General features: G+C 41.9%; 1 protein-coding gene across 1 annotated transcript in view; it reads left to right on the top strand.

Moving 5' to 3' along the window:
* Positions 1-26,869, top strand: part of SDCCAG8 (SHH signaling and ciliogenesis regulator SDCCAG8) — a 1,727,915-nt gene that overhangs the window by 902,550 nt on the left and 798,496 nt on the right. Inside the window, exon 12 of the mRNA XM_044058322.1 lies at positions 209-325. Within this exon, the coding sequence (XP_043914257.1) occupies positions 209-325 (117 nt within the window). The remainder of the gene's footprint in view (positions 1-208; positions 326-26,869) is intronic.

Here is a 26,869-nt window from a genome sequence, read left to right on the forward strand (position 1 = left end):
TTTGCCAAAGGAAATAAAAGTGTCCTGTAAAAAAAAAAAAAAAAAAAAAAAAAAAAAGTTGCTAAATTGAATGAGTACTTTCTTGTGCTTTCAAATACAATGTAAGTGTCTGAGTATATTTGGCCTCTGGAGGGCACTGTTAGATTTAGTTATAAATGATAATAGGGAAATTCTGAGAATTTTGTCTTCATGTTTTGTACTTGAACAGGTGTGTGGAGAGATGCGCTATGAGATGAATCAAGCCAAAATGAAGAAGGATGAGGCTGAGAAGGAACTCAGAGAATATAGAATAAAAACTATGCAGGAGTTTGAAATAAAAGATCAGGTATGGCAATATGAGGTTCTTAAGTGGAACATTTTTTTCCATTCCTGATAGTTGTTACTGTAGTGCTTTTGATTTATGGCATATAAAGAGCACAGATAAAGTCAGATTTATGCTACTTACCTTTTTACAGTTGACCTTGTACTTGGCCTCTTGGAGAGCAGCTAGTTGATTTTAGCTTTTCTGTTTCAATTTTTGGCTGGGGTGCCTTCCATGCAGAGTCTGCATGTCCTGTCTGTATTTGCTTGAATTTCCTCCAGGTGCTCTGGTTTCCTCCCACATTTCAAAGATGTGCAGTACGTGGACTGTCACTCTAAACTGGCCATAGATGTAAGTGTACATGCAAGTGTGTGGTGTGGAAGAACTACAGCATCAGGGTTAGCCACATGGCGGTGTAAACCTTGGCTGTGGATGATTGCCACTGTTGAGGTGACACCCCAACTCCATATGCAAAAAGGGGATGCCCGATGTTATTTTTTTTTCGTACCACTTCTTTTACAAAAATAAATAATAATTTAATGAAGGCCTAATGTTTTGCATAACAGATTTCTGAAACCAAAAAAAGGCATTTTATGTTTAATATATGGCAATGGCAGTCATATATTTTCCTGAAAAACTTGAATAGTTGTGAATTCTTTTCATATAGTATATGATGGCACATAAACTAGCAGCCTAATTTTCCTTTTATTTGGTAATATGTACACAGCACTGTCTTCTAACAGCACTGTCTCCCATACTATAAACTAAAACCAGAGTCACAAACTTTGTCTTTTTACATGTTGACTTTACACTGTTTCTGATAGTGTGAAAGTGACAGGAGTTCCTCATTCTCATTAACCCTTTTCAGTGTTGGCAGGCAGCTGGAAATGATTTCTTGAGCTTTGCTTTTGGGGCCACTTATAGCTACTTTGTAAAATCTTGAAAGGATCATTGTGTGATTAACTCCTCCAACACATGCAGCACATACTATATAGTGGATGTAGATATAAAAAATAAATATGTAATGATAAAAATTATTTTTGTGCTGCAAATATTTATATTTTTCTGCGATCCCAAAACACATTTTTGCCATTTAGAGAATCTGAGTGGCAGTAATCAGTTTTTTATCATAGTTTCAAGTATTCTTCAGTCAGAACATAATTTTAATGGTCAAAAGACTGTATTTTGTATTCATCATAATTTTTTTTAAATGAGATGGAAGTTGTATACATATTTTATGGTACTGTAATTGCAATATAAGTGGGTATTGTGATAGTATGGGAACATGTTTACAGTGATTAAAAATGTAAAATAATTGTAATGCTACATTGCTGACATCCGGGTAAGTACAGCTAATGGTAACAAATGATAAAGGTAAAATGCTTACCTGATCATTTGTAGGGGCAATCATTTTAAAATGATAAGGTGACTGAAGATAATACTATTCATACTGAAAAAACAATTTTGAAAAAAAAAATCTTAAATCTATGATTTCAAGTGCATTTAAAATGTGATTTTAGGTAAATATCTGAAACGCCAAAGGAAATAGCCTCTGCATTATTTTACAAGAAGCAAACATTTTGTTTTATTTACTTATTTGTATGTTAATTGGAGTAATTGGCTGATCTCAAGAAAATACATTTCAGCCAAAGTCTGGAAGTGATAGCAGTATAAAAGTACGTTTGTGGTTTTGATATACCACTGTGTTATAAAACATATGTGGGTAGTTTCAGATGAGGTACAATAGCTTACGTGGTTTTACAAATTGTTTTAACGGAAGCATGCCGTAAGTATAATATAATTACATAGAATCTTTTATTTTGTCCATGTAGATTTGTTAAATTCTGGTACTGTCAGACTCCAAATATCAAGCCGTGATTTTCAAGTCATACGGTGGTAGCGTTGTTACCTCACAGCAAGAGGTTCTCCCATTCGATTCTCGGCTGGGCATGGGAGTGCCTTCTGTGTGGAGTCTGCATGTCCTCCCCGTGGTTGGGTAGCGTTCAAAAGACATGCGTGCGTAAATGGGCGTGCCTTCGTTGAAGGTTGGGCGTCGAGCCGGCACCTCAGCGTTTCATAAAAAAAATTCTACTGCCAATCATTAGCGGACCAGAGTTCCGCTGTGGCGACCCCTTACCGGGAAAATCCGAAACACAAACAACTTTTTATGCTAAGTTTGAGATCACTGGACATTAGAGGTAATACAATTTTTCTCTCACCTCCATAGTTGAGTGAGTTTAAGTTTATCGGGTCACAGTGGTTGGGGTAGAGAGAGGCTTGTCCTCCCCTAGAAAAATGGTTGTTTTTTGGAACATTTTTTAAGAGAATTATTTATTTTTGCCACAGATGTGACATTAGTATTACATATTTTCATTAATATCTATTAATTATTTAACCAACTACTGTAGAGTGTGTTCAGCTTATCATGTGTTGCACTTATTGCTTTCTGTCATACATTATCCAATGCTGTATTTCTTGTGGTAAGTAGATACTTTGTTGTACGGCTTCAGCTCGGTATATAAAGAAGAAAGTCAAAGGAGTAGACCTGAATTTCAGATAGCTGTCTGGGATAAGAACAGTGAACAATCATCCAAATTTCACCCTTTTCATGTATGAGGTCATCTTGCCTTATACTATTTATCACTCATCTGACCATACCAGGGTTGTAGCAACATAGAAGTTGACATGCAAATCCTGAACTAAAATGGTCGCACTTACTATAGTCATATCTTTAACCCTGCGCACTGCCTGTTCTACAGTAAATATTATAAATAAGCAAGCAGTTGAAGCCCTCTGTTAAGCTGTTGGACCAATATTTCACATTTTGGTTGTGTCAAACAAGTTGTCTCTCACTAATGCAATCAGTGTTGATGTGCTTCTGAAACGGATTGGTAGATTGAATAACTGATCACCAGAGAAGTGGTTAAAGATTTATAATAGATGAGAAAGAAATGCTTTGTAAATATTATGGTGTTTTGGCATAGTTGTTTCATATGTAAAAGTGATGTATATATACTGTATATTATGGCAAGAACTTGTTGGCAACATGTGTAGTCAGTATATTCTACTTCTTTCGAATTACCTGTCTGTTCGTGATTGGCAGTGGAGTTTTTACGGTGTCAAGTTGCTAACTCTGCGCCCAACCTTCCACAGAAAGTGCACACATGCACACACTCATGCCTAGGGCCAATTTAGAGTGTCCATTACACCTACAGCATGTCTTTGGGATGTAGAAGGAAACTGGAGCACCAGGAGGAAACACACGTGAACACAGGGAGGACATGCAGACTCCTTACAGAAGGCACCCCAGCCGAGGATCGAACTGGAGAACCTCTTGCTGTGAGGCAGCAATGCTAACCACGGCACCACCGCGGCCACCCTATATATAGTCAGTATACTACAGTAGTGAAATCATGTGATAGCTTAGTCAAATGTGAATTGCCTAGAAAAGCTATTGATAAAAAGTAAGGTTTGCAGCTAAAGTAATCGGAGATATTTGCCTCTCATGGAGAGGAATTTTGAGCAGAGTGGAGACTCCCCCATCTGTGGAATAGATTCCCTCTCCATGTCAAGCAGAGTACCTGTCTAGCCCTCTTTAAGAGGAACATGGACGACTGGATGGGAAACAGAAAATGCACCCCTGGGATCCCACCTGCGTCCCTGCTGGACAGGGGAAACAGGTGCTGACTTTGAGGGATCATGGATGAAATTCTTGGCTAGGCTTATAAGGGCATCTGGGCCAGTAGCCTAGTATCATCCTATGAACCTATGAGAATCTTTGTACACCATGACCAGAGGAAGCCTGGAAGTACCAGAAGTAGTATCAGTGGAAGTTCTGTGGATTTACTCAAGGAGTGTCAGGAATTTATTTTTGAATGTATGTGCTGGGATTGCAAGGCAGCTTGACTTGACCTGCAGCACCAAGTCTAGCTGCAAGGAGTAATGTGCTCCACTGGGGAACATAACTGGAAAAAAATCAGATTTGAACTCTGAGTTCACCAGAATTGTGAAATTTTGATTTTGTATTGCACTGTAAATAAACTGCACTTAAACAGAAGAAAGTGTCTCCAATATGTTATGCCTGCTATGCTGGTGGTGTGCAGCAGACAGTTTGTTGTGTTTGTGTGAAACACACAGACACCCCCCCCCCAAACCCATTCATGCATTGCGGCCTGCAAGTGAAAGAATAGTTGAGTTAATTACCCCACCCAAAGAGAAATGTTGCTTTTCTCTGTGTGCCTTACCTGATGAAAGAACTATCTGTGTTTTTACCACAGAAAGAGAGCGAGAGAGACATGTTATCTTTTTCTTTTTTTTTTGTTTTGTGAATGAACTGATGTTCTTCACGTTTCACTGTTGAAACTGGGGAAAAACATAAAGTACAGTTGTGTACACTTACCATAAATGTAGATGTTTGAGTGTATTCACTGTTGCAGTCATCACATTTGAGTTATCTGTCTGCAGGTAGCCCTCAGCCGGCCTGAATACCAGAGTCTTGGATTCCTTCATCGGATGCTGTCTCTTCTTCCATGATGTCAGGTCGTCAGGGGTATAAAACATGCAGCCAATGCCATTACATCAGTCTTTTTTGCCGCGTGGTGCCCGAAGCAGAAGCAGTTCACAAGTGCCTGTCGGCCGACTCCTGAAATTTTCGTTTTTGAGTTTCAGAACCAAAGTCTTAAAGCTAAATACCCCGTTGTGGATCCTTTTTCTTGCTCTTAACCGATGTCAGTAAAAGTTAACAATTGTCTTACCTGTGGAAAGCAAATACCTCATAAAGATTTTCATTTGTACTGCATTCCTTGCTTAGGCCCAGACCACAACTTCCCTCGCTGTTGGTTTTGTGCCTTGTTCAACCCCCGAACTATTCGTTGTCGGGCTATATTTGCAGCAAATTATTTTGGTACTCAGTATAACTATCCAGAAATGGCTTCAGTAAGCCATGCGACTACCGATATTCTGAAAAAACTTAAGGATAAAGACAGAGACAGACTGCATAGGTCCAAAACTGCCAACAACGTTTCGTTTAAGTTAGTTGCCAGTCCACCGGTACTCAGTGAGGTGCTTTTGCAGCCCCTGATACTTGCTACCTCAGATTCGCAGGCTTCTACTGAGACCCATTCGGAGTCCGGTATGCTGCGAGATGCTTCTTTGACTATGGAACCTGCGGATGTCTCTACCTTGGATGGGTCCGGATCCGCTGTGCAGGCACCAGCTTCTGAGGGTGTATTCAGGCCTACAGACTTGCATTTTAAACCGACACCATCTTCTACATCCAGGCCTAAAACTCGACCCACGCCTAGAAAACTGACGTCCAAATTGCATGCTTAGACCCATATGCCTAAGAAAACCCAAAAAAAACAAATGCTTAGAATGGTTGAAGACTTTATTACCTTAATTAGAGGATGCCTTTCCCCCTCTTCCTCTCCTTCCCCCTCTAAGAGACCTAGAACTGATTTTCCTTCTGATTCTTCTGATCAGGAATCTGATATTTCTGTTTCTTCTGATTACCAGGATTTGCCCTTATATACCTATGAGGATTCTGATGCAGAGGATTCCATTCCCTCTGCTTCCCCTCCAGAAGATTTCTCTTTTGGTGAAACCTTGCACACACTTAGGGAGCATTTCTGCTGGGAAAGCCAGGATTTTTCTGACTCCAAAAAGAGACTTAGGGAATTCTTACTCCTCCCCTCAACATAGACCTTTAACTATCCCTCCTGTTCTGGACATTGTAGATGATTCTTTCTTGGAATCTAGCCTTTTCCCAGACACTTTACCCCAGCTCCCAGAAAACTTGACAGGTATTACAGAGTGCCTGACTCTCAAGTTCTTCTTCAAAAATCTTACTGCGGATGTAGAGACTATTTCCCAAGGACCAAAGGGCATTAAGGCTACTACTGGCAAAAACCCTACCCCTTCTGATAGAGATTCTAGAGCCTTGGACAGATGGGATAAGAAGGTATATACCTCTGCAACTTTGGCCATTAGGGCTTTAAATTGCCAGTTTCATATGTTAAAGTACCAGCAGCATATTATTGGGACTACTTAAACAGAAAATTATGTTAATTCCTGACTGTGCTGAACACAAAGAATTACAGGATTTAATGCATTCTGCAGAACAAGTTGGTAAACATACTTTGCAATGTGGTTTTGACTCTTTAGAAGCATCTTGCAGGGCTGCTGTCACTGGGTCTGTACTTAAAAGGCATGCTTGGCTTAAGGAGCAAAACTTGCCAGATCATGTTAAAGCTAAATTACTGGATGCTCCCTTAAACCAAGACTGCCTGTTTGGCAACAAAGCAGAAGTCGTCCTCAAAAAGATGGAGGAAAAAGCTAAATCTATGCAAAGTGTTAAAGATTTCCTGCAAGTACAGCCTCCTAGATTTATTAGGCATTGGCCTTCAAAGAATTGTCCCTTTCCAGTTTCTTCCAGGCTTTCTCAGTCCAAACCTAGGAACAGCAGACCACCTAGGTTACAGTCTCAGGCTACGCACAGGCCTAAGCAGTGGGGGGCTCCCATTTCCAAAACAGGGAGTAGTAAGACACCCCCCCATGGAAAAATGGCACAATGACTTAACCTTAACCCTTCCAAGCCCTGCTCAACCCCCTGCTCCCTTAGGAGAAAAGCTTGCCCTACATGCAAAAAAATGGGAACTCATTACCCAGGACAAATGGGTTTTGAATATAGTTTCCTAAGAATACAGATTCCACTTCCACACCCTACCAACCCTAAACAGTTGGCCAGACGTACCCCCAAATCCACGGACAGAGGCTCTACAGCAGGTTCTCTCTCTTCTAAGTATCAGGGCTATTCAACCTGTCCCAGCAGAAGAAAGGTGACAAGGTTTTTATTCAGTACTTTTCCTGGTACCCAGAAAAGACAGCTCCTGGAGTCCTATCCTGGACCTCTCTATTCTAAACACCTATTTGGTAATCCCAAAATTCAAAATGCTAACACTTCAACGGCTGCTTCCTATGCTAGGCAAAGATACCTGGTTGGCAACCTTAGACTTAAAGGAAGATTACCTGCACATTCCAATAAGGGAATCATGCAGGAAGTACCTATGCTTCAGGGCAGGCTCCATGTGCTATCAGATGTTCATCGTGTTTCACTGTTGCAGTCATTACTCTTGGGTTATCCTGCTGGCAGGCTACCCGCAGTCGGCTTGAATTCCAAAGTCCTGGTCCGGCGTCGATTGCTGTCGCCTCTTCCCTGATGTCAGTGCACCAGGGGTATAAAAGATGCAGCCAACACCATTTTCTTCAGTCTTTCTTGCCGCGCGGTGCCCGAAGCAAAAGCAGTTCGCAAGTGCTGGTTGGCCGACTCCTGAGATTTTCAAATCTGAATTTCAGAACCGAAGTCTTCATTAAAGCTAAGTACCCCGTTGGGGAAATTTTTTTCTTGCTCCAGACCGATGTCAGAAAAAGTTAACAATTGTATTTCTTGTGGGAAGCAAATACTTCATAAGGATTTTCATTCTTTCTGTATTCCTTGCCTAGGCCCTGACCACGACGTTGCTAGCTGTCGGTTTTGTGCTAGATTTAACCAATGCACTATTAAGCGTCGGTTCGACTTTGCATTTCATTACTTTGGCCGAAGATTGAACTATATAATGTCATTGGAACAGCCGCCCGGAGTTTACAAAAAATGCAAGGACAAGGAAAAGGATAGGCATCCGAGGTCTAAAACCGACGACGAGGCCTCCACTAGGCTAGTCACCAGTTCGCCAGTTCTCAGTGAGGCACTTTCGTAGCCCCTGACGCCCGCTACCTCAGAGCCACAGGCCGCTTCCGACTCACACGTGGAGCCGACTGGGCCTCTGGATACTCAAGGTATTGGACACTCGGAAACCATTCCCTCAAATGGGTCCAGAGCCGCTGAGCAGGCATCAGCTTCTGAGGGTGTCTTCAGACCTACACAGTTATATATTAAGCCAACTTTAGCTTCAAAGGCAAAGACTAAAGCAGTTCTAAAGACAAAGAAACAAGTACAACATTCTCCTACTCAGACTTCCATGCCTAAAAAACAAATGCTTAAAATGGCCGAAGACCTAATTACTTTGATCAGAGGTTCCCATCCCCCTCCAGATAAGAGGCCTAGGCAAGAGACAGAATATGATTCTTCTGATCAGGTTTCAATTTCCTCTGATTCCTCTTCTGAACAGGGATACTCTTTTCCTCCCTACGAGGATTCTGATGCTGAAGAATCCATTCCTTCAGCCTCTCGTCCTGAGGATTATTCTTTTGGGGAAATCCTGCATACCATGCGGGAGCATTTTCACTGGGAGAGCCAAGATTACTCAGAATCTAAGAAAAGGCTCAGAGACTTTGTTGTACTACCTCAGCACAGACCTCTTGCTATCCCAACTGTTCTAGACATTATAGATGTATTTTCAGAGTCCAGCCTGTCTCCTGACTCTTTACCCCCTGCACCTGCTAAGCCAGACAGATACTACAGGGTCCCAGACTCATAAATTTCTATATAAAAACCCCGCTGCTGACCCAGAAACTATATCTCAGCATCCCAAAGGGGACAAGGCTTCCACTGCAAAAAACCCTGTCCCCTCTGATAGGGATTCTAGGGCACTGGACAGATGGGGGGGGGGGAGTTTACACTTCTGCTACCTTGGCTGTAAGGGCTTTAAATTGTCAGTATCATATGCTTAAATATCAGCAATACTTAATGTCACTGCTTAAACAGAAAATGTTGACAAATTCTGAATGTTCTGATAACAAGGAAATGCAGGATTTATTGCATGCAGCTGAACAAGTGGGAAAGCATACTTTGCAATGTGGTTTTGATTCACTGGAGGCCTCTTGCAGGGCCGCTGTTACGGGTTCTGTCATTAGAAGGCATGCTTGGTTAAAGGAACAGAATCTGCCTGATCACGTCAAAGCAAAATTATTGGATGCCCCATTGCAGCATGATACTTTACTTTGTGTTAAGTCAGAAGAGGTGTTGAAGAAAATGGAGGATAAAGCAAAATCTATGCAGACAGTTAAGGATTTCCTACAGGTACAGCCACCCAGATTTAGCAGGAACTGGCCTTCAAAGAATTGGTCCTTTCCAGCGTCAGGCCACAAAGAGGCAGATACAGGCGTCCCAGAGGAAGATCTCAGCCCCAAGGCTCATACAGGCCTAAACAATGGGGTGATTCTACCTTCAAAAGCAGAGAAGACAAATCACAACCTTACAGGAAACAATCCCAATGACTTTCCTCTGCCAGATCCAAGCACTTATCTTTTGGCAGCCCCCTTGGGGGGAAAACTAGCACTTTTTTCACCAAATTAGCAAATGATTACCCAGGCCAAATGGGTCTTGAACATAGTGTCCCAGGGCTACAGGTTCCACTTTCACACCCTGCCAAAGGCAAAAGGTATGCCAGACCTGCCACACAATCAATGGGCAGAGGCACAAAAGCAAATTACATCCCTCATGGACATGGGGGCCACTCAGCAAGTACCACAGCAAGAGCAGGGTCAAGGATTTTACTTGTGACTTTTCTTGGTGCCCAGAAAGGGCAAAAACTGGAGACCAATACTGGACCTGTCCATACTAAACACTTTCCTGGATGTTCCAAAATTCAAGATGTTGACTCTGCAGCAACTTCTGCCCATGCTGGGCAAGAAGGCTTGGCACGTACCTTTGGACCTAAAAGAGGCATACCTGCATGTCGCAATCAGACAATCTTGCAGAAGATGCCTCAGATTCATAGCTGGCTCAATGCACTACCAATTCTCTGCACTGCCCTTTGGCTTATCTACTGTGCCCAGGGTCTTCACAAAATGCCTGGCACCAGTAATTGCATTTTGCAGACAAAGAGGAATTCAAATATATCCTTACTTGGATGACTGCCTTATTCAAGCAGAGAACAAAGACATTCTTCTAAAGCATCTGGCGTTTGTAAAAAGATTACTAATTTGCCTAGGGTACACAGTAAACGAAAATAAATCAAAAATAGTACCTCTCAAGAGATAATATTCCTGGGTGCAAGCTTAAATACAACTGCCCAGATGGCTTATCTCACACCAGACAAACAAAGGAAACTGACTTCATACTTCAAAAAGTTGGCAACAAAGACCCAGTTATCTGCAAGGAAAATCCTGCAGGCCTTGGGCTTCATGGCATCCTGCATTCTGCTAATTCCCTATGCCAGACTGCATATGAGGAAACTACAATGGTATCTAAAAAGTGTTTGGATTCAACATTGCCACAGCCAGGAAACATTAATTACCCACATTCCCTGCCTGCAACAGGAGTTTCGATGGTGGGCACAGGCCTGTCACCACAACAAGGGTCTGCCATTCACTTTACCCACAGCCAGGCAGACACTCACAATGGATGCATCAGATTATGCCTGGGGGCCCACATGGCAGGAAAATGTATTCAGGGCACATGGCCCGCAAACCAGATGCATCTTCATATCAATCAAAAAGAGATGCTAGCTGTTCAGAATGCCCTGACAGCTTTCAAGGATCTGCTTCATCCAGGACAACTACTGATAAAGATGGAAAATACTACAGTCATGTGGTACATAAACAAGCAGGGAGGCACACATTCCTACCCCCTCTGCAGACAAACAATGATTTTGTGGGACACAGCATTGACTTACCAAGTTCACCTGCAAGCACAATTCCTGCCAGGAAAAATAAATACTCTGGCAGACGAACTAAGCAGAAACCTCATGGATTCCCACGAGTGGAAACTGGATTCTCAAGTCTTCAGCATGATAACAAGGAAATGGGGATGCCCAGACATAGATCTATTTGCCTCCCCTCACAACTGCCAGTTACAGAGATTTTGCACAAGGATTTATCACAAACAAGCATGGAAAGTGGACGCTCTATCCTTCAGCTGGAAAAACCTAACAGTATATGCCTTTCCTCCACTGCCTCTCCTTCCCAAGGTACTCCTAAAGGTCAGACAAGAGAAGCCAAAAATGATACTGATTGCCCCAGACTGGCACGCTGGCACTGGTATCCAATCCTAAAGAACTTGTCTCACGGTCCAACATGGACATTGCCTCAAACTTCTCACTTACTGACCCAACAAAACAATCAGATCCTGCACAGCCAACTCAGGGCCCTAAATCTGGCAGCATGGCGGATAATGTAGCCATTCAGAACACTTCTCTTTCAAAAGCTGTTATGGATGTTATCTTGGAGGCCAGGAGGCCCAGTACCAGAAAATCTTATGCAGAAAAATGGAAGAGATTCTGTGCTTGGAACCGGGAACAAGGCATTGACACGGAGGTACCAAATATTCCTCAGATTTTACAATACTTAACTGAGACACTGGACAAAGGCCTTTCCTTTTCATCAATTAAGATTCATGCCTCTGCCATTTCAGCCCATTACAATATGGAACCACCTATTTTTTTCTCATCCTTTAATAAGGCAGTACCTCAGAGGGGTCAAAAACATCAGGCCTCCAAGGAGAGCACCAATACCTGCATGGGAACCTCAATTATGTCTTGGAAAAACTCACACTGCCTCCTTTTGAGCCAGTCTCAACAGCTGATATAAAATTCTTATCCTGGAAAACAGCTCTGCTCCTAGCAATAACCTCTGCAAGGCGAGTCTCGGAGTTACAGACACTCATGGCTGTGGAACCTTTTATCATTTTTCATCCAGACAGGGTTTCTCTGAGGACAAACCCTACATTTATGCCTAAGGTGGTGTCCAGTGTGGCCCTCAACCAAACCATTCACTTGCCTACCTTTTATCCAAACCCACAGAACAAGGGTGAGAAAATTCTGCATTCTTTGGACATACACAGACAGCTACACTTCTACTTGGACAGAACTAAAGCTTTCAGAAAAACTGAGCAACTTTTAGTGGCATATGCTGCAGGATCACAAGGAAAGGCGATCTCAAAACAGATTATTTCTAAATGGATAGGTCATTGCATTCATTTCTGCTACTCACAGCATGGCAAATCAGTGCCTAAGGGCATTGGGCCACATTCTACCAGAGCAGCAGCCACTTCAGCAGCCTTCCTCAGAGGAGTACCAACCAAAGACATCTTAGAGGCTGCAACTTGGAGTTCAGTGCACACCTTTACAAAGCACTACTACTTACTTCTCTACTCTAAATCCACAGCAGGCTTTGCCACTGCAGTTCTGAAGGGCCTCATAGCCTCTCCTAATCCTGTTTAGCCCAGCCACCCATCCTCAGCTTTAGGGATTCAACCCAAGAGGAATGACTGCAACAAGGAAACACGATGAACATAGTACAGTTGTGTACCTACCATGAATGTAGATGTTTGAGTGTATTCACTGTTGCAGTCTAGGTTACCCTCCCACCGTCCCCCTTTTATTTGCTGGGTTTTATCTGTACTTCTCTATTCTATACAATCTATGTGGTGTATTTGCTTGCAGATGAAGGAAATGTTACTTTAGTGCATGTATGTTTATTGGCATAATCTATTTAGCCTACCCCTTTGGGGGCACCTGACATCTGGGGGAAGAAAAACTGAAGAAAATGGCATCTGCTGCATCTTTTATACCCCTGGCGCACTGATGTCAGGGAAGAGGCGACCGCAACCGATGCTGGACCAGGACTTTGGAATTCAGGCCGACTGTGGGTAGCCTGCCAGCAGGATAACCCAAGAGTAATGACTGCAACAGTGAATATACTCGAACATCTACATTTATGGTAGGTACACAACTGTACTTTCTCTGCACTTCCCTTTGGCTTATCTACTGCGCCCATGGTATTCACAAAGTGTCTAGCGCCAGCCATTGCATTTTGCAGGCAGAGAAATATTCAAATATACCCATACTTGGATGATTGTCTGATTTAGGCAGAAAGACAGGACTTGCTATTAAAACATCTGGCATTCGTAAAGAAACTTCTAAACTTACTGAGATACACCATAAACGAAAAGAAATCTCACCTAGTACCCTGCCAACAGATTGTATTCCTGGGAGCAAGCTTGAACACAACTTCCCATCTACTGGCCACAAAGTTCCAGCTATCTGTAAGGAAAATTCTACTAGCCCTGGGGTTCACGGCTTCTTGCATTCTACTAATTCCATATGCAAGACTGCATATGAGGAAACTACAATGGTATCTAAAAAGCCTGTGGTGTCAACATTCTCAAGACCTAGAATCAATGATTCCTATCATTCCTTGTATAAAGACAGAGTTCCTTTGGTGAGCAGAGGCCAGCTACCACAACAAGGGGCTCCCTTTCACTCTACCCCCTGCCGCCCAAACCCTAACAACAGAAGCATCAGACTATGCATGGGGAGCTCATTTGGCAGGACAGTGCATTCAGGACAAATGGAACCCAAGACAGATGCACCTGCATATCAACCAAAAATAAATGTTAGCTGTAGAGAATTCCCTGACAGCCTTCAAAGACCACATTTTTCCAGGACGATTATTGGTAAAGACAGACAACACCACAGTTATGTGGTGCATAAACAAGCAGGGTGGAACCCACTCGTACCCTCTCTGCAGACTTATCTGTATGGAAAAAAATACACTGTAGTGGCAGATCACAATCTCCTAACATGGTTAAACAGAGCCAGCCAGCAAAATACCAAGTGGCTAAGATGGAGCCTAGGGTTGCAAGCATATGATATGTCAGTGCAGCACTGCAGTGGGAGTAGCAATGCCAATGCAGATGGGCTCTCAAGACAGGGAATGGAGTAAGGTAAACTCAGATAGACCTAACCCTCTCAAGCAAAGTTTCTCAAGGGTTACTTGAAAAACTTGATTGAGTTCTCCGGGGGCGGGGTGGGGTGGGGTGGGGGGCGGAAGATATGTGAGGCTGCCAGCCTAGCTAGGTAGAATTTTGTAGATAATTCTGTCATTTGTAAATATTAATATAAGCCATAGGGTTGTTCTCTTAAATGTGAAAAGACCATATTGGATGTTGAACTACAAAAATATAACAGTGCACTCTGCTGTAAGGAAACTGATAAGTCAAGCATTTTATGACTGTTTTGATCTCAGGGCTCGGAGCTGTGGTGTCTGAACCAGCAGATTCTTTCTATTGTTTTGAAACTAGAGTTAATTGCTAGATTTTACATATATAATGTCTTTAATTGCTGTAGTTTCTTGACCAGGTGCAAGATTACTAAGAAATGTTAATGTAGTGTTTTTGTTATCCTGGGAAACCACAGAAATGTTAAGAATGATGTAATCAAAATTAGTCAGCAGGATGTATTATCAATTTAAAGGACTTTCTCAGGGACAGAGGGAGAGCATTTCACATTTGTCTTCAGAACTGACCCCTCACCAGCACTTGCTTTGCTCTGTCTATATGTAAGCAGAATCTTAGACTTTAGTGTCTCTCCTAGAAATAGATAGAAAATAGTAAGTTTAGTGTAGCTGTTTTCTATATTTATGCCAGAACTATTCTACTGTATTATTTTAAGCATTTTCCTGTGATCTTTGAACTGTTGACTAGCACTGTGTAGTAAGAAGTGTTGTCTGGTGTTTTTATTATTTATTATTAAACATTCTTAAACCTTTCAACTGTGCCTGTTTTGTGTAGAGATAACTTAAGCTCTAGAGTACATTGCATGTATATAGTGATACTGTACAAAGTTACTCCAAATAAGCCTTGTTGCTCAGTCACACTTACCATTTGGATAAAAATATTGCACAGTAATAATTGGACACTCCTTGGTAAGGGTGTTAGAGTAGCTGATAAGTAGAGGTCTTGGTGGCGATGATTTCTACCTTATAGTCTGGAAAGAAAGGGGCATAGCTGGAGAACCTGTGCCAGCCTTCTCCAGGAGTGTCTGTGTGTTTGTATACAACTCATATCTCAAGAGGTCTGTGTGTGTGTGTGTGTGTGTGTGTGTGTGTGTGTGTGTGTGTGTGTGTGTGTGTGTGTGTGTCAGCTACTTGGGCAGGGACATGAATCACTGGTTGGACAGAGAGATGGTTAGGAGGACTTGGCTTGGGACCCTGGCTAAGGACCCCACTCTATAGCTGTGCCAGTGGGGAGACTTATTGGGGATCTGGAGGGAAAGAGAGAAACCAGCCCCAGACTGACTGTGATCTCTGTGTGCTCTTATGGGAAATTGTACTTTACTGTCCGTGTATTTGTTATCCTTCCCAATGTGAATGCTTCTCACTGGTGTTAGTGGTGAGGATTGAGGCTCCTTGATTACTGGGCCAGTGCATGTGTGTCACATGCTGTACTGATTATTCCTTTCTTAATGGCAACTTCTGTTTTAGATTCTACTAAAAACTCTACTAGTGCTGGTCTTTCATTTAGGACTATTTCTCTTTACCTATACTCCGATATCAATCCTTGATATGGAAGACCATCTTTAGCCTGCAGTCCAAATAAGCTCTTGGTGTCTTCTCATTCTATTATCTTTCCCTGTCTAGTTATTTGCTCCCAGTAACTTGGTTATTCTACGTCATTATTGATCATTTCCATGATAATTCTTTCCATGGCTTTGCATATGAGACTAGTGGGTCTGTAGTTTCCAGGGTCTTTAGATGTCCTCCCTTTGTGCAGAGAGATGACTACTGTTCTCCATTCCTGAGCATGAAGCCTCTTTGGAGGCTATGGTTAAATAGGGTCTATATTATATGCTTAAAGAGACTTTTCTTCGAACATATAATCAACAACAACCAAAGAGTGAATCCTCTAAAGCACGAACATCCACATCCACAAATCTTTTCTTCTGGGAAAAATTTCAGTTGGCCATTATTGGGAATTGCTCTTTTCCCCAACGTAGAGTGATCTTGGCGTTGGTATATTTAGTTGGGGGTGGGGTGGGGGGCATCCCATGTTGGGAGGTGTAGGGGGCAAATCCCCCTTCTTGATTAGAGTTTTGAAGTTTGTGTTTTTTGTGTACGGCCCTGTGAATTTTTTCCCTAAGGAAAAAATTTGCAGACGTGGCCATTCGCACTTTAAAGCTTTCACTCTTTAGGTGTTGATTATATATTTGAAGAAAAGTCTCTTTGAGCATATACTATAGAACCAGTTAAATAACAATTCCAATTGGCATGATAGGTCAAATTGCAGGGTATTTAGATGGCATCTTGGGATATTGTCTGGGTCCATTGATGCAGTGCTCTTGGTCTTAGAGAGAACATTAAGGATCTGTTCCTTAGTGATAGCAGAGAGAGTTGTATTTGATGGTATTTCCTGAGGAAGGTTGAAGGGAAGAGAGGGATAAAGTTGGAGCTGCATTTGTCCACCTGTAGGTTTGCTATATCTTCTGGCTCAGTAACTGTGGCTCCATTTACAATGAGTTCTGTACACAATTGTGTATTGCCGTTGAGGTTGCAGACATAGCTGAAGCATGCCTTGTGTTGCCCTTAGCTTGAGAGGCCAAATTTACTTCAAATTTGGCTTTGATAGACTATTTGTCCTCTGAGTTGTTTATTTAGTTTGAGAGTGCTTTTATCCTGCTGGGTGCTGCACCTCCTAATTTTTGCCATGATTTGCTTCCATCTGTTATACAGTCTGTTGATGTTGGGATTCCACCAGGGTGGCTTGTTTTTTGTTAGTTCTTTAGTACTTCCTGGTGGGTGCAGCTGCCTCTGTGCAGGTATTAACATGCCTTTCTAGGGTTTCACTGAACAGTTCTGCTTAGGTAGAAGTGTTCTCATGGTTTATGGGGGCTTGAAATTTTGCCAGGTTATCACTTAATAGTAAGAAATTAGCCTTAGAGTAGTTCCTGAATATTCCAGGTATTAGTTTACTTCAGAGGGCATTATTTTTTGGTCTGACCTTACCAGAGAAGACATTATAATATGGGGTGTGCAGCACTTTCCCAATATTACTGAGGACCAGATCCAGTATGGTTGCATCCTTAGTCGGTGTATTGACAGTTTGTTTAGGCAGTTTTGGTTTATAAAATTCAGAAATCTCTGTGCCTGTATGTTTGGTGTCATATATGATTCCCAGTTAATAGTGGGGCAATGTCACCCATGGATATGCCATTGGGTTGGATGGTGAGCGATTCCGATACACTTAAATATATGGTATGAGTTTCTTGGGTCATAGAGAGGGACCTATAGCTTGCAAAGAAGTGGTATTGGATTTTACCTGTGGTGATTTTAAATATGGAGAAGCTCAAGTGCATTGTTCTATTTGACCAGGCTTGAGGTATATTTATTTCTGATGTAAATTGAGACACCTCCACCTTTAGCCCCTCTCTGTGTAGTAGCTGGTCTAAATGTGTGGAAGGCATTATAACCTTGCACTGTCAGTGTGCTTTCCATGGCTTTAAATCATGTCTCAGTGACCAAACAGACGTCAGCATTCTCTAAGGTGAAGAGGGCTTCTAGGGAGTGAAGTTTTTTGTTTAAACTCCTAACTTTAAGCAGTAACACCTTTAGATTTTCTTGGTTTTGATTTGCAGTATTGGGAATACTTTCAGTGTGGTATTGCCAAAAAAGGCCCAGTGGGGGAGGACAGTGTTTTAGCTGATATTCAAAAGCCTAGAGAGGAGAGGTGCATACCATCCCTGGCAAAGCTGCATGGTCTGTTGACCCTCTCCTTCCATGCTGACAAATGTTGCACCCCCTTAGACTAACACCAGAAACTAAGACAATTATTAAAGTCAGTCATATTTTATTCTTATTGTGGCATCATTCTTGGAGTAGATAAAATACTGCTCAATGATAGGTTCATACCAGCCTGGGACACATAATTCAAGAACTCCATGATGTCTCACTTCATGCAGTCTAGGGAGGTATGTTTTAGGTCATATACAACCACATGGACTGTGACTGAGTCATATATGTACTTGCGGTGCAATGATCCTAGTGCATGCATAATGTGGCAGATCCTGGCCACTGATAAATTAATGTCTGTGACTTTCTCCTTACTCAGCCTGGTGAGAAGGACAGAGTTTCCAATGACCAGAATGTTGGATTGTGTGGTAGCTTGCCTTATGGGCCTAGAAGTAGAGGCTCCATGAGATGTGGCTGTATGTGTTGATGTGCGTGTTTTGAAAGGGTGGATTCAGGGCTGCTGAGGGTGTTAGTTATGTGCGCTTCATCTAAGAGTTCTTTGGGGTTTAGGAAAGTTGCATTTAAGGCTCCAGCATATGTGGGTCTGTGTGTTTGCTTTGAATTGTGTGTGGTGGGTGCAGCATCCTTACTACCTTTTTGACATTAGGAATGCTTTTATGCAAGTGTTTTGTCTCCAATGACATTGTGTAAGTACATCTCTCACATACCATATCACTTTGAGAACAAGAATTAACTGGTTGTCCGTAAACATGGGGTAATTTCTGCATTTCTGGTAATGGATTTAGTGGAAAAGTTCATATCCATGGCAACAGACCCTTTTTTATTGATTAGACAGTTGGAGCGAGAATATAAAGTAATATCAGGAGTATCTGGTTTGCAACTCTGAGGGCTGTGCTTGTCACTGCAAACTAGTTGTCCTGTGTGCATTTAGGTATTGGTGAAATTTCAGTGGTGCTTTTACAAGAATTGGTTGATAGAAAATACATATGTGGTACTGTAAGGGCTGGGGGGTAGCTAGACAGAATAATAACAGAGAAACATGTATGTTTGTCACAAAACAGAACAGAAGGAATTAATTAATGCTGGGAAAAATAATAGCCTTCCAGCAAGGAATGGTGTATATGGATGATGACTAGAACATCAAAGTAGAGTAGACAGGTCTCAGCCCTACACATTACATGATAAGCAAAGAGGGTAGGTTCATGAAAGCATGCACAAAGGTCTTTGAACTGCATGATGTAGCTGAATTGGTCCAAAGCCTGTCAAAATGTTATAAAACTAGATCACAAGAACATAACTACATGGCAGAACAGTTAGATAGACTCAGTAGTGTTATCATACTACTCAGCTTTAGTTTTCCAGATCCTTAAGTCTTAGCCATTGGAAGTTTCCTTCTCATTATTTAAAGACTCAAGTCTTTCTGAGATGGTTTAAAGAAGAACTGGTAGTAATGCTAAAGAATATTTTGAAAGATCCCGCTGGACTGCTATTACAAAGGGACAATTCTTAAAAAATCCTAAGGCACAAATGCAACCTAAAGTTAATAAAATATGAAAAAAATGACAGTAGGGCATGTATGACAAGTTTAAAGTAAGTAAATAAATGAATTACAAAACACTAGAAGTCAGTGGACAGCTGATGAACAGGTGCAGCATACAAAAGTAAATGAGTATTTGGATAGGGTTAATGATTATAAGAAAATGTCAGTCAGTAAAAAAAAAATAAGGTTAGGTTATTTTGGAGATACTTATAAAACCTAACATACTTAGGACTGACATTAAAGTAACAAGAATTAGAAAGAGAAATAGAAAAATGTTTGATACACATTAGGGCAAGCTGACTAGAGACTCCCCAATAATTAGAGACACCGAGAGATCTGTTTAGAGAACTTTACAATAGCAACCATGAAAAGGTAAACCTTCCAGAGGAAGTGGGACTTTTCCTGAGCAGCAAGAAAAGTGTGAGGGTTTAATCTCCCCATTTAGAGAGTAAGACACTAAAACTCATTTGGCTAAGATATTGGCAGGAAAATCTCTAGGAGGTGATGGTTTTCCTGTAATTTTTTTTTAACAACTGCTTTATTCATTACAAAGAAAAATATGTACTGTGCATTCATGTTGCATATATCATGTACCCTGGTGGCTAGATCCTTGTTTAACTTTTAAGGATGATTTTATGTCTAGTCAAGCACTACATCCAGCCAAGCACCAGGGCTTACACTTTATTTAAGGATCAACATGTAGTCTCTCCCATTACTGTCTGTGTGGGCCAGGATGACTTTGCCTTATGGTTACCCTTTTATTCCTTTTTCAGTTTCCCTTGCAGCTGTAGTCTGTCCTATTTAATAGTATGCTTGCATTGCCATCACTCTGTCTCTGAGTGCATTACTACCTCATGCCATCTTTTCCATATTTTTCCAGTACATATCTTTTACTTTTGTGCCATATCCTTGAAGCTCAAGTCCCCTCAAATCATTCAAAAAGGTATGAGCATGAGTTCATTTACTGTTGTTTCCTCCTGAGATTTCCATTTATTTTATTTCTATATTTTTTCAATTTTTAATAAACTTCTTAGCCACCAAGACAATTAAGGCGGTTACTGTCCCTATATGTTTTTGCTAAGATTTCCCAACCGTCATAGATTAAAATCGAGTTTGAATCTGCCTTTCTTAACCCAAAAGTTTCTCTATCAAAGCCTAGAAATTAGTTTTAAAACTACTCAGCTTTGGAAAGTTCCAAAATACAAGTTTCTAATTTCCACTGAGGTGTTGATTATGTCTCCAAAAATCTTTTCTTAACCCCAGGGAGCATTTTATGTAATCTTTTGGAGATGTGTCCTTGTGAGTATTCTGAATTTCCTATACTGAGTGATGTATGTACGTGTATTCCTTTTCTCCCTCCATTGTACTGTTATGGTACTTATCTGCAAGTTTCTGCTAGGTCTGGATATAGCTAGACTTGTATTACTTTTTTGCTGGAACACATTATTGCCTGATGTAGCCTAGCTTTTAATCTGTTAATAGCTGCATCAGGAGTTCTTGCCTCAATTAATTCTTGTAACCATTCTGGTTTTTGTACTTTCTGTTGCTGGATTTTTTTCAAATTCCCCTTGAAGGGTAAAAACCCATATATCACATCACACTCTCCACCTCAGGTTGCATCTATCAGGAAAACTCTACCCATCTTATTCTCTTGTCTCCTTTGCTAATTTGTAACACCTGAAAGTGTAATTTGTTCTTTACTCCATCTTGTCAATAATTCTGTGTATATGAGGGGATTTTCTTAGTGAGCCCAATGGGATAAATCTCAAATCTCCACAATAGGGACTATTTAGCGTTAAGAAAAGCATGTTGCATCAACTGAATATTATCTAAAATTTCTTTAGAATGATCTGGATCCATCTGTGCCCATATATTTAGCTTTTGGGCCAAGTCATTGTGACTCACAAGTATAAATATTTAATTTTTTTTTTTTTTTTTTACAATTGGAGTTACATGTGGTATTTTCTATTATGTAAGCTATTCGCAGTTGGATGGCATTGTGATTGCTCTGTAGATATGGGAGTGCTAATCTCCCCTGCTCTGAGTAAGATAACTCTTGTTTTTCCCTTGCCAGATATACTTTGCTGTCTCATTATAAAGAACATTTCATTTTTTCGCTGGGACATGCACAACATGTTTGACTTGCGTACATTATTTGTGGGGGGGTCTAAACATCTTAATAGTTCAAAATTTTTTGGTCCACACCTGACGTCCTAGTTTTTCATTTTTTTTATCTATTATCCTTTGTTTAGTATATCCCCATGTTTCCCCAGAGGAGTCTACAGACTTTCTCACAATTCAGACCCCTAAGTATCTCAATTTCCATATAGATAGGGGTACTTGTAAATTAGCTCATATAAAGGAAAATAGTTGATACATATGGCCTTAGTTTTGCTTTCATTTATTTTGTATCCTGAGATTTCAGTGAATTTTGTTAGCAAACTAAACCATTTGTGCACACATTGCTCTCATTTAGATAGATAATTTGTTAAATTATTTGCAAATAATGATACATTTTCCACTTGACCATACCAGTCCTATACCTGTATTTTGTTCTTGTCTCAAGTTTTAGGTTAGTGGCTGTAGATAAAGAGGGAATAGCAGGGGGACCAAGGGACATCTCTGCCTTGTACCACTTTGTCCTTTAATTTCTGATCCTATCTTGCCATTTATTTTAATTACTGATGTTGCATCTTAAGTTTTTTATATTATGAGAATCAAATCATTAGGGAACCACATTTGTTGTAGTATTTTCCACAGATAGTTCCATTGCATCCAACTGCATGTCTTTTTGAAATCTAAACATACTAGCAAAAGAGGTTTGCCTGGTTTATCTGCTTCTTGATGTACCTTTAATGTATTATCGAATGTTTGCCTTCCCTGACTAAATCTGCAATGATCTGAATTGGTAAGTCATGGCAGAACTTTTGCTAGTGTCATATCAATTATTGCTGCAAATGTTTTGTAGTCATGATACACAACAGAAATGGGGTGGTATGATTAGTAGATGTTCGTCGTCTCACATTGCTGCAGTCATAACCTGTGGGTAGTCCGCTGTCCTCGGTCGGCCCGAATACCCAAGTGTTAGGCTGGCGTCGGTCACGGTCGCTCAGATCTGACGTCAGTACGCAGTGGTACTAAAGCGCATGACCGACGCCATATCCCCAGTCTTTCTTGCCGCATGGTCCGAAGCAGAAGCAGCGTTTGCAAGTGCCGTTCGGCGTCCTGAAATTTTTGTATTCTGAGTTTCAGACCGAAGACCAAGTTGGGCTAAGTACCCCGTTGGGGAATATTTTTGTCTTTTCTTGCCTCCGGATGTCAGAAAAAGTTAATAATTGTATTTCTTGTGGGAAACAGATACCTCATAGGGACTACCACTCTCTCTGTATTCCTTGCTTGGGGCCTGAGCACGACGTAGTCGGGTGTCGCTTTTGCGCTAGGTTTAATAAGCGCACCATTAAACGCAGGTTAGATTGTGCTAGACTTGTTTTCGGTAAGCGGTGTAACTACAACATGCCGTCGGATCCTCCGACGCCTGCTACCGCTAAGAAGCAAAAGGATAAATCGTTAAAGTCTAAGCAGGATGAGTCATCCGTTGCGGACGCCGGTTCTATGGAGACTACGGTTGAATCTGTGGATCCAGCCGAGGTTTCAGCTGAATCACAGGGGGAACCTTTAGTCCTACAGGACTTGGCCTCTCAGGAGTTAGGTCAGGCCGAGGGGGCCTCTCAAGTTTCTGTAGCTCCTACTTTACATAAGGTTGTTAGGCCTTCTACTTCTGTCACTAAGGCCCCTTCTAAAGCTAGACCTGGTCTTTCTGGCACAGGCATCAGCCCCAGTTCTTCAGGCTCTGTTCCTAAAAAACATATGCTGAAAATGGCAGAGGATTTGATAACTTTAATCAGAGGTTCTATGCCCCCTCCAGATAAGAGACCTAGGGTGGAGACAGAGGTGGAGGGATTGGAGCATTCCTCAGATTTCTCTGAGTCTTCTGCTGAGGACATTCAGGATTTTCCTCCCTATTCTGATTCGGATGCAGAGGATTCCTGTCCTCCTGCTTCTCCTCCAGAGGATTTTTCCTTTTCTGAAACCCTGCACTCCATGAGGGAGCATTTTAAGTGGGAAGGTCAGGATTTTTCAGATTCTCGTAAGAGACTTAGGGAATTTTTGTTTTTACCGCAACATAGGCCCTTGGCTATTCCCCCTGTTTTGGATGTTGTTCAGGATGTTTTTTCTGAAGCTTCCCTTAATCCTGATTCTTAATCCCCTGCCCCTGTCAAGCCAGACAGGTATTACAGAGTTCCAGAGGCTCATAAATATTTATATAAGAGTCCTAGAGCAGACGCGGAAACTATTAGTCAGGGACCTAAGGGTGTCAGGGCTTCTGTAGTTAAGAATCCGGTACCTCTGGATAAAGATTCTAGAGCTTTGGATAGGTGGGGTAAAAAGGTGTATACCTCTTCCATGCTAGCTATGATGGCTTTAAATTGCCAGTTTCATATGCTGAAGTATCAGAATTTTCTGTTGAGCCAGTTGAAATCTAAGGTAGATGCTCTAGCTGAGGGTATAGAGTGTAAGGAATTGCAGGACTTAGTTCATGCCTCTGATCAGGTTGGTAAGCATTCCTTGCAGTGTGGCTTTGATGCTCTTCAGGCTTCTTCCAGGGTGGCTGCCACTGGTTCAGTTATTCGTAGGCACGCCTAGCTTAAGGACCAAAATTTGTCAGAGCATGTGAAAGCTCGGATTTTGGATGCTCCCCTTCAATCTGAAGTTCTTTTTGGTTCTCCTGTGGAGTCAGTTTTGAAGAAAATGGAAGACAAAGCTAAGTCCATGCAGATGGTTAAGGAATTTTTACAAGTGCAGCCCCCTAAGTTTAGCAGAAATTGGCCTGCGAAAGGATGGGCTTATCCTTCTTCTGATTTTCAGTCTAAGGGCAGATCTAGACGTGGTAGGGGCAGAGCTCATGCTCAGGGTTCTTTCAGGCCTAGGACGTGGAGTTCTCCTACACAATCTTCTGGTGAGGGCAGGGGTCAGCCTTTTCGTAAACAGACCCAATGACCTGTATCTCCAGCTGCCAGATTCTTCCTGTCTGGCAGCTCCTCTAGGAGGAAAGTTGGCACTTTTCAAGCAAAATTGGCTTTTGGTCACCCAGGACAAATGGGTGTTGGACATTATAAATCAAGGCTACAAGTTTTATTTTCACACCTTGCCTCCTTTCAAAGGCATGCCGGATGTACCTCCTCAGCAAAGGCTGGAGGCTCACAAACAGATTTCTTTACTTTTACAAATGGGGGCTATCCAGGTGGTACCTCCGTCAGAAGTAGGCCTAGGATTTTATTCTCGCCTGTTCCTTGTGCCAAAGAAAGGAAACACTTGGAGGCCAATTCTGGATTTGTCCATTCTCAGTACATACCTAGACATTCCAAAGTTCAAGATGTTAACTTTGCAGCAACTTCTGCCTCTGCTAGGCAAAGATCACTGGATGGTAACTCTGGATCTCAAAGAGGCTTATCTTCACATTCCTATCAGGCCCAGCTGCAGGAGGTTCCTGCGATTTGGCTGGTACTTTTCATTATCAATTCTCTGCATTGCCCTTTGGCTTATCTACTGTGCCCAGGGTGTTCACAAAGGTCCTGGCTCCTGTGATAGCCTTCTTAAGACTAAGAGGAATACAAATTTATCCTTATCTGGACGATTGCCTGATTCTTGCTCAAGACAAAGTCGAGTTACTTCAGCATCTGCAGTATGTAAGGGCAGTTGTAAGATGCCTAGGGTATTCTGTGAATGAAAGAAAGTCCAGTCTAGTACCCTCTCAGGACATGTGCTTTCTGGGTGTGAGACTGAATACAGCCTCTCAGATGGCTTTTTTGACCCCGGACAAACAAAGAAATCTTCCCATATACTTCCAGCAATTATCCCTACTGTCCAGGCTGACTGCAAGGACAGTCCTTCAAGCCTTGGGGTTCATGGCATCTTGTATTCTGGTACTTCCCAATGCCAAACTGCATATGAGGAAGCTACAATGATATCTCAAAAGTGTATGGACTCAACACTGCCACGATTTGGACACTGTCATTCAGATAATACCTTGCATCCAAAAGGAATTTTTGTGGTGGGCTCAGGAATGTCACCTAAACAAGGGACTCTCTGTGACCCGACCAGAGGCGAGTCAGATCTTAACGACAGATGCCTCAGACAAGGCTTGGGGAGCACACTTCAGTGGGAAATGGATTCAAGACACTTGGCCTCCCAGACTACAGCATTTGCATATCAACATGAAGGAGATGTTAGCAGTCCAATTTGCACTGATGGCCTTCAAGGATCTACTTCAACCGGGACAGGTGTTGATTTCAACAGACAACACAACAGTCATGTGGAACATCAACAAGCAGGGGGGAACCCATTCGTACCCTCTTTGCAGACAAGCTATGATTTTGTGGGAGACTGCTCTGAGTTTGCACATCACTCTTCAAGCGAGGTTTCTGCCAGGAGCACAGAACTCCTTAGCAGATGTTTTGAGCAGACAGATGGTGGATCCCCACGAGTGGAAATTGGATCCTCATGTATTTCAACAGTTGACAGTGGCTTGGGGAACTCCAGACATAGATCTGTTCGCTTCTCCACTAAATTTCCAACTGCCAAAATTTTGCACAAAGATGTTTCACCCAAAAGCTTGGAAAGTGGATGCTCTATCTTTCAGTTGGAACAACCTTCACGTCTATGCTTTTCCTCCTCTGCCTCTCCTTCCAAAGGTGCTCTTGAAGGTCAGACAGGACAGGCCTTGCATGATTCTAATAGCTCCAGATTGGCCACGTCAGCACTGGTATCCTCTGCTGAGGAGTTTAGTACAGGAGCCTCCTTGGCCTTTGCCACCAATCCCACACCTTTTGTCCCAGGCAAGCAATCATTTCCTCAATGTCAGGGTACAGTCCCTGCATCTGACAGCCTGGCATATTCTGTTTTAGTCCCTGGGGGGTTGCAGCTTCCTCAACAAGTTTTGAATGTCTTATTGGAAGCCAGACAACCTAGTACTAGGAAAGTTTATGCTGATAAATGGAGGAGATTTTTTCTTTGGAGCACAGCAAAGAGCTTTGATGTTTCAGTGCCTAATTTGAGTGTTACACTACAGTACCTTACAGAATTATTAGACAAGGGTTTGTCTTTCTCCTCTGTGAAAGTTCATGCTGCAGCCATTTCTGCTCACTATGATTGTGACCCACCATTATTTTCTCACCCTTTGGTTAAGCAATTTCTTAGAGGGGCAAAGAACATAAGACCCCCACGTAGAGCTCCTACTCCTTCCTGGGATCTCAATTTTGTGTTGGAAAAGCTTACTTTACCTCCTTTTGAACCTGCAGCTACATCTGAGTTGAAGTTTTTGTCTTGGAAGACTGCTTTTTTGTTGGCCATTACGTCTGCTAGGAGAGCATCTGAATTACAGGCTCTCATGGCAGTTGAACCCTTCCTGATATTCCATAAGGATAGGGTATCCCTGCGTACTAACCCTACTTTTATGCCTAAAGTTGTTTCTAATGTGGCCTTAAACCAATCTATTCATTTGCCTA

Source organism: Protopterus annectens, chromosome 1.part2 (assembly GCF_019279795.1).
Source record: "Protopterus annectens isolate FY-2018-M chromosome 1.part2, PAN1.0, whole genome shotgun sequence".
NCBI classification, from domain to species: domain Eukaryota; kingdom Metazoa; phylum Chordata; order Ceratodontiformes; family Protopteridae; genus Protopterus; species Protopterus annectens.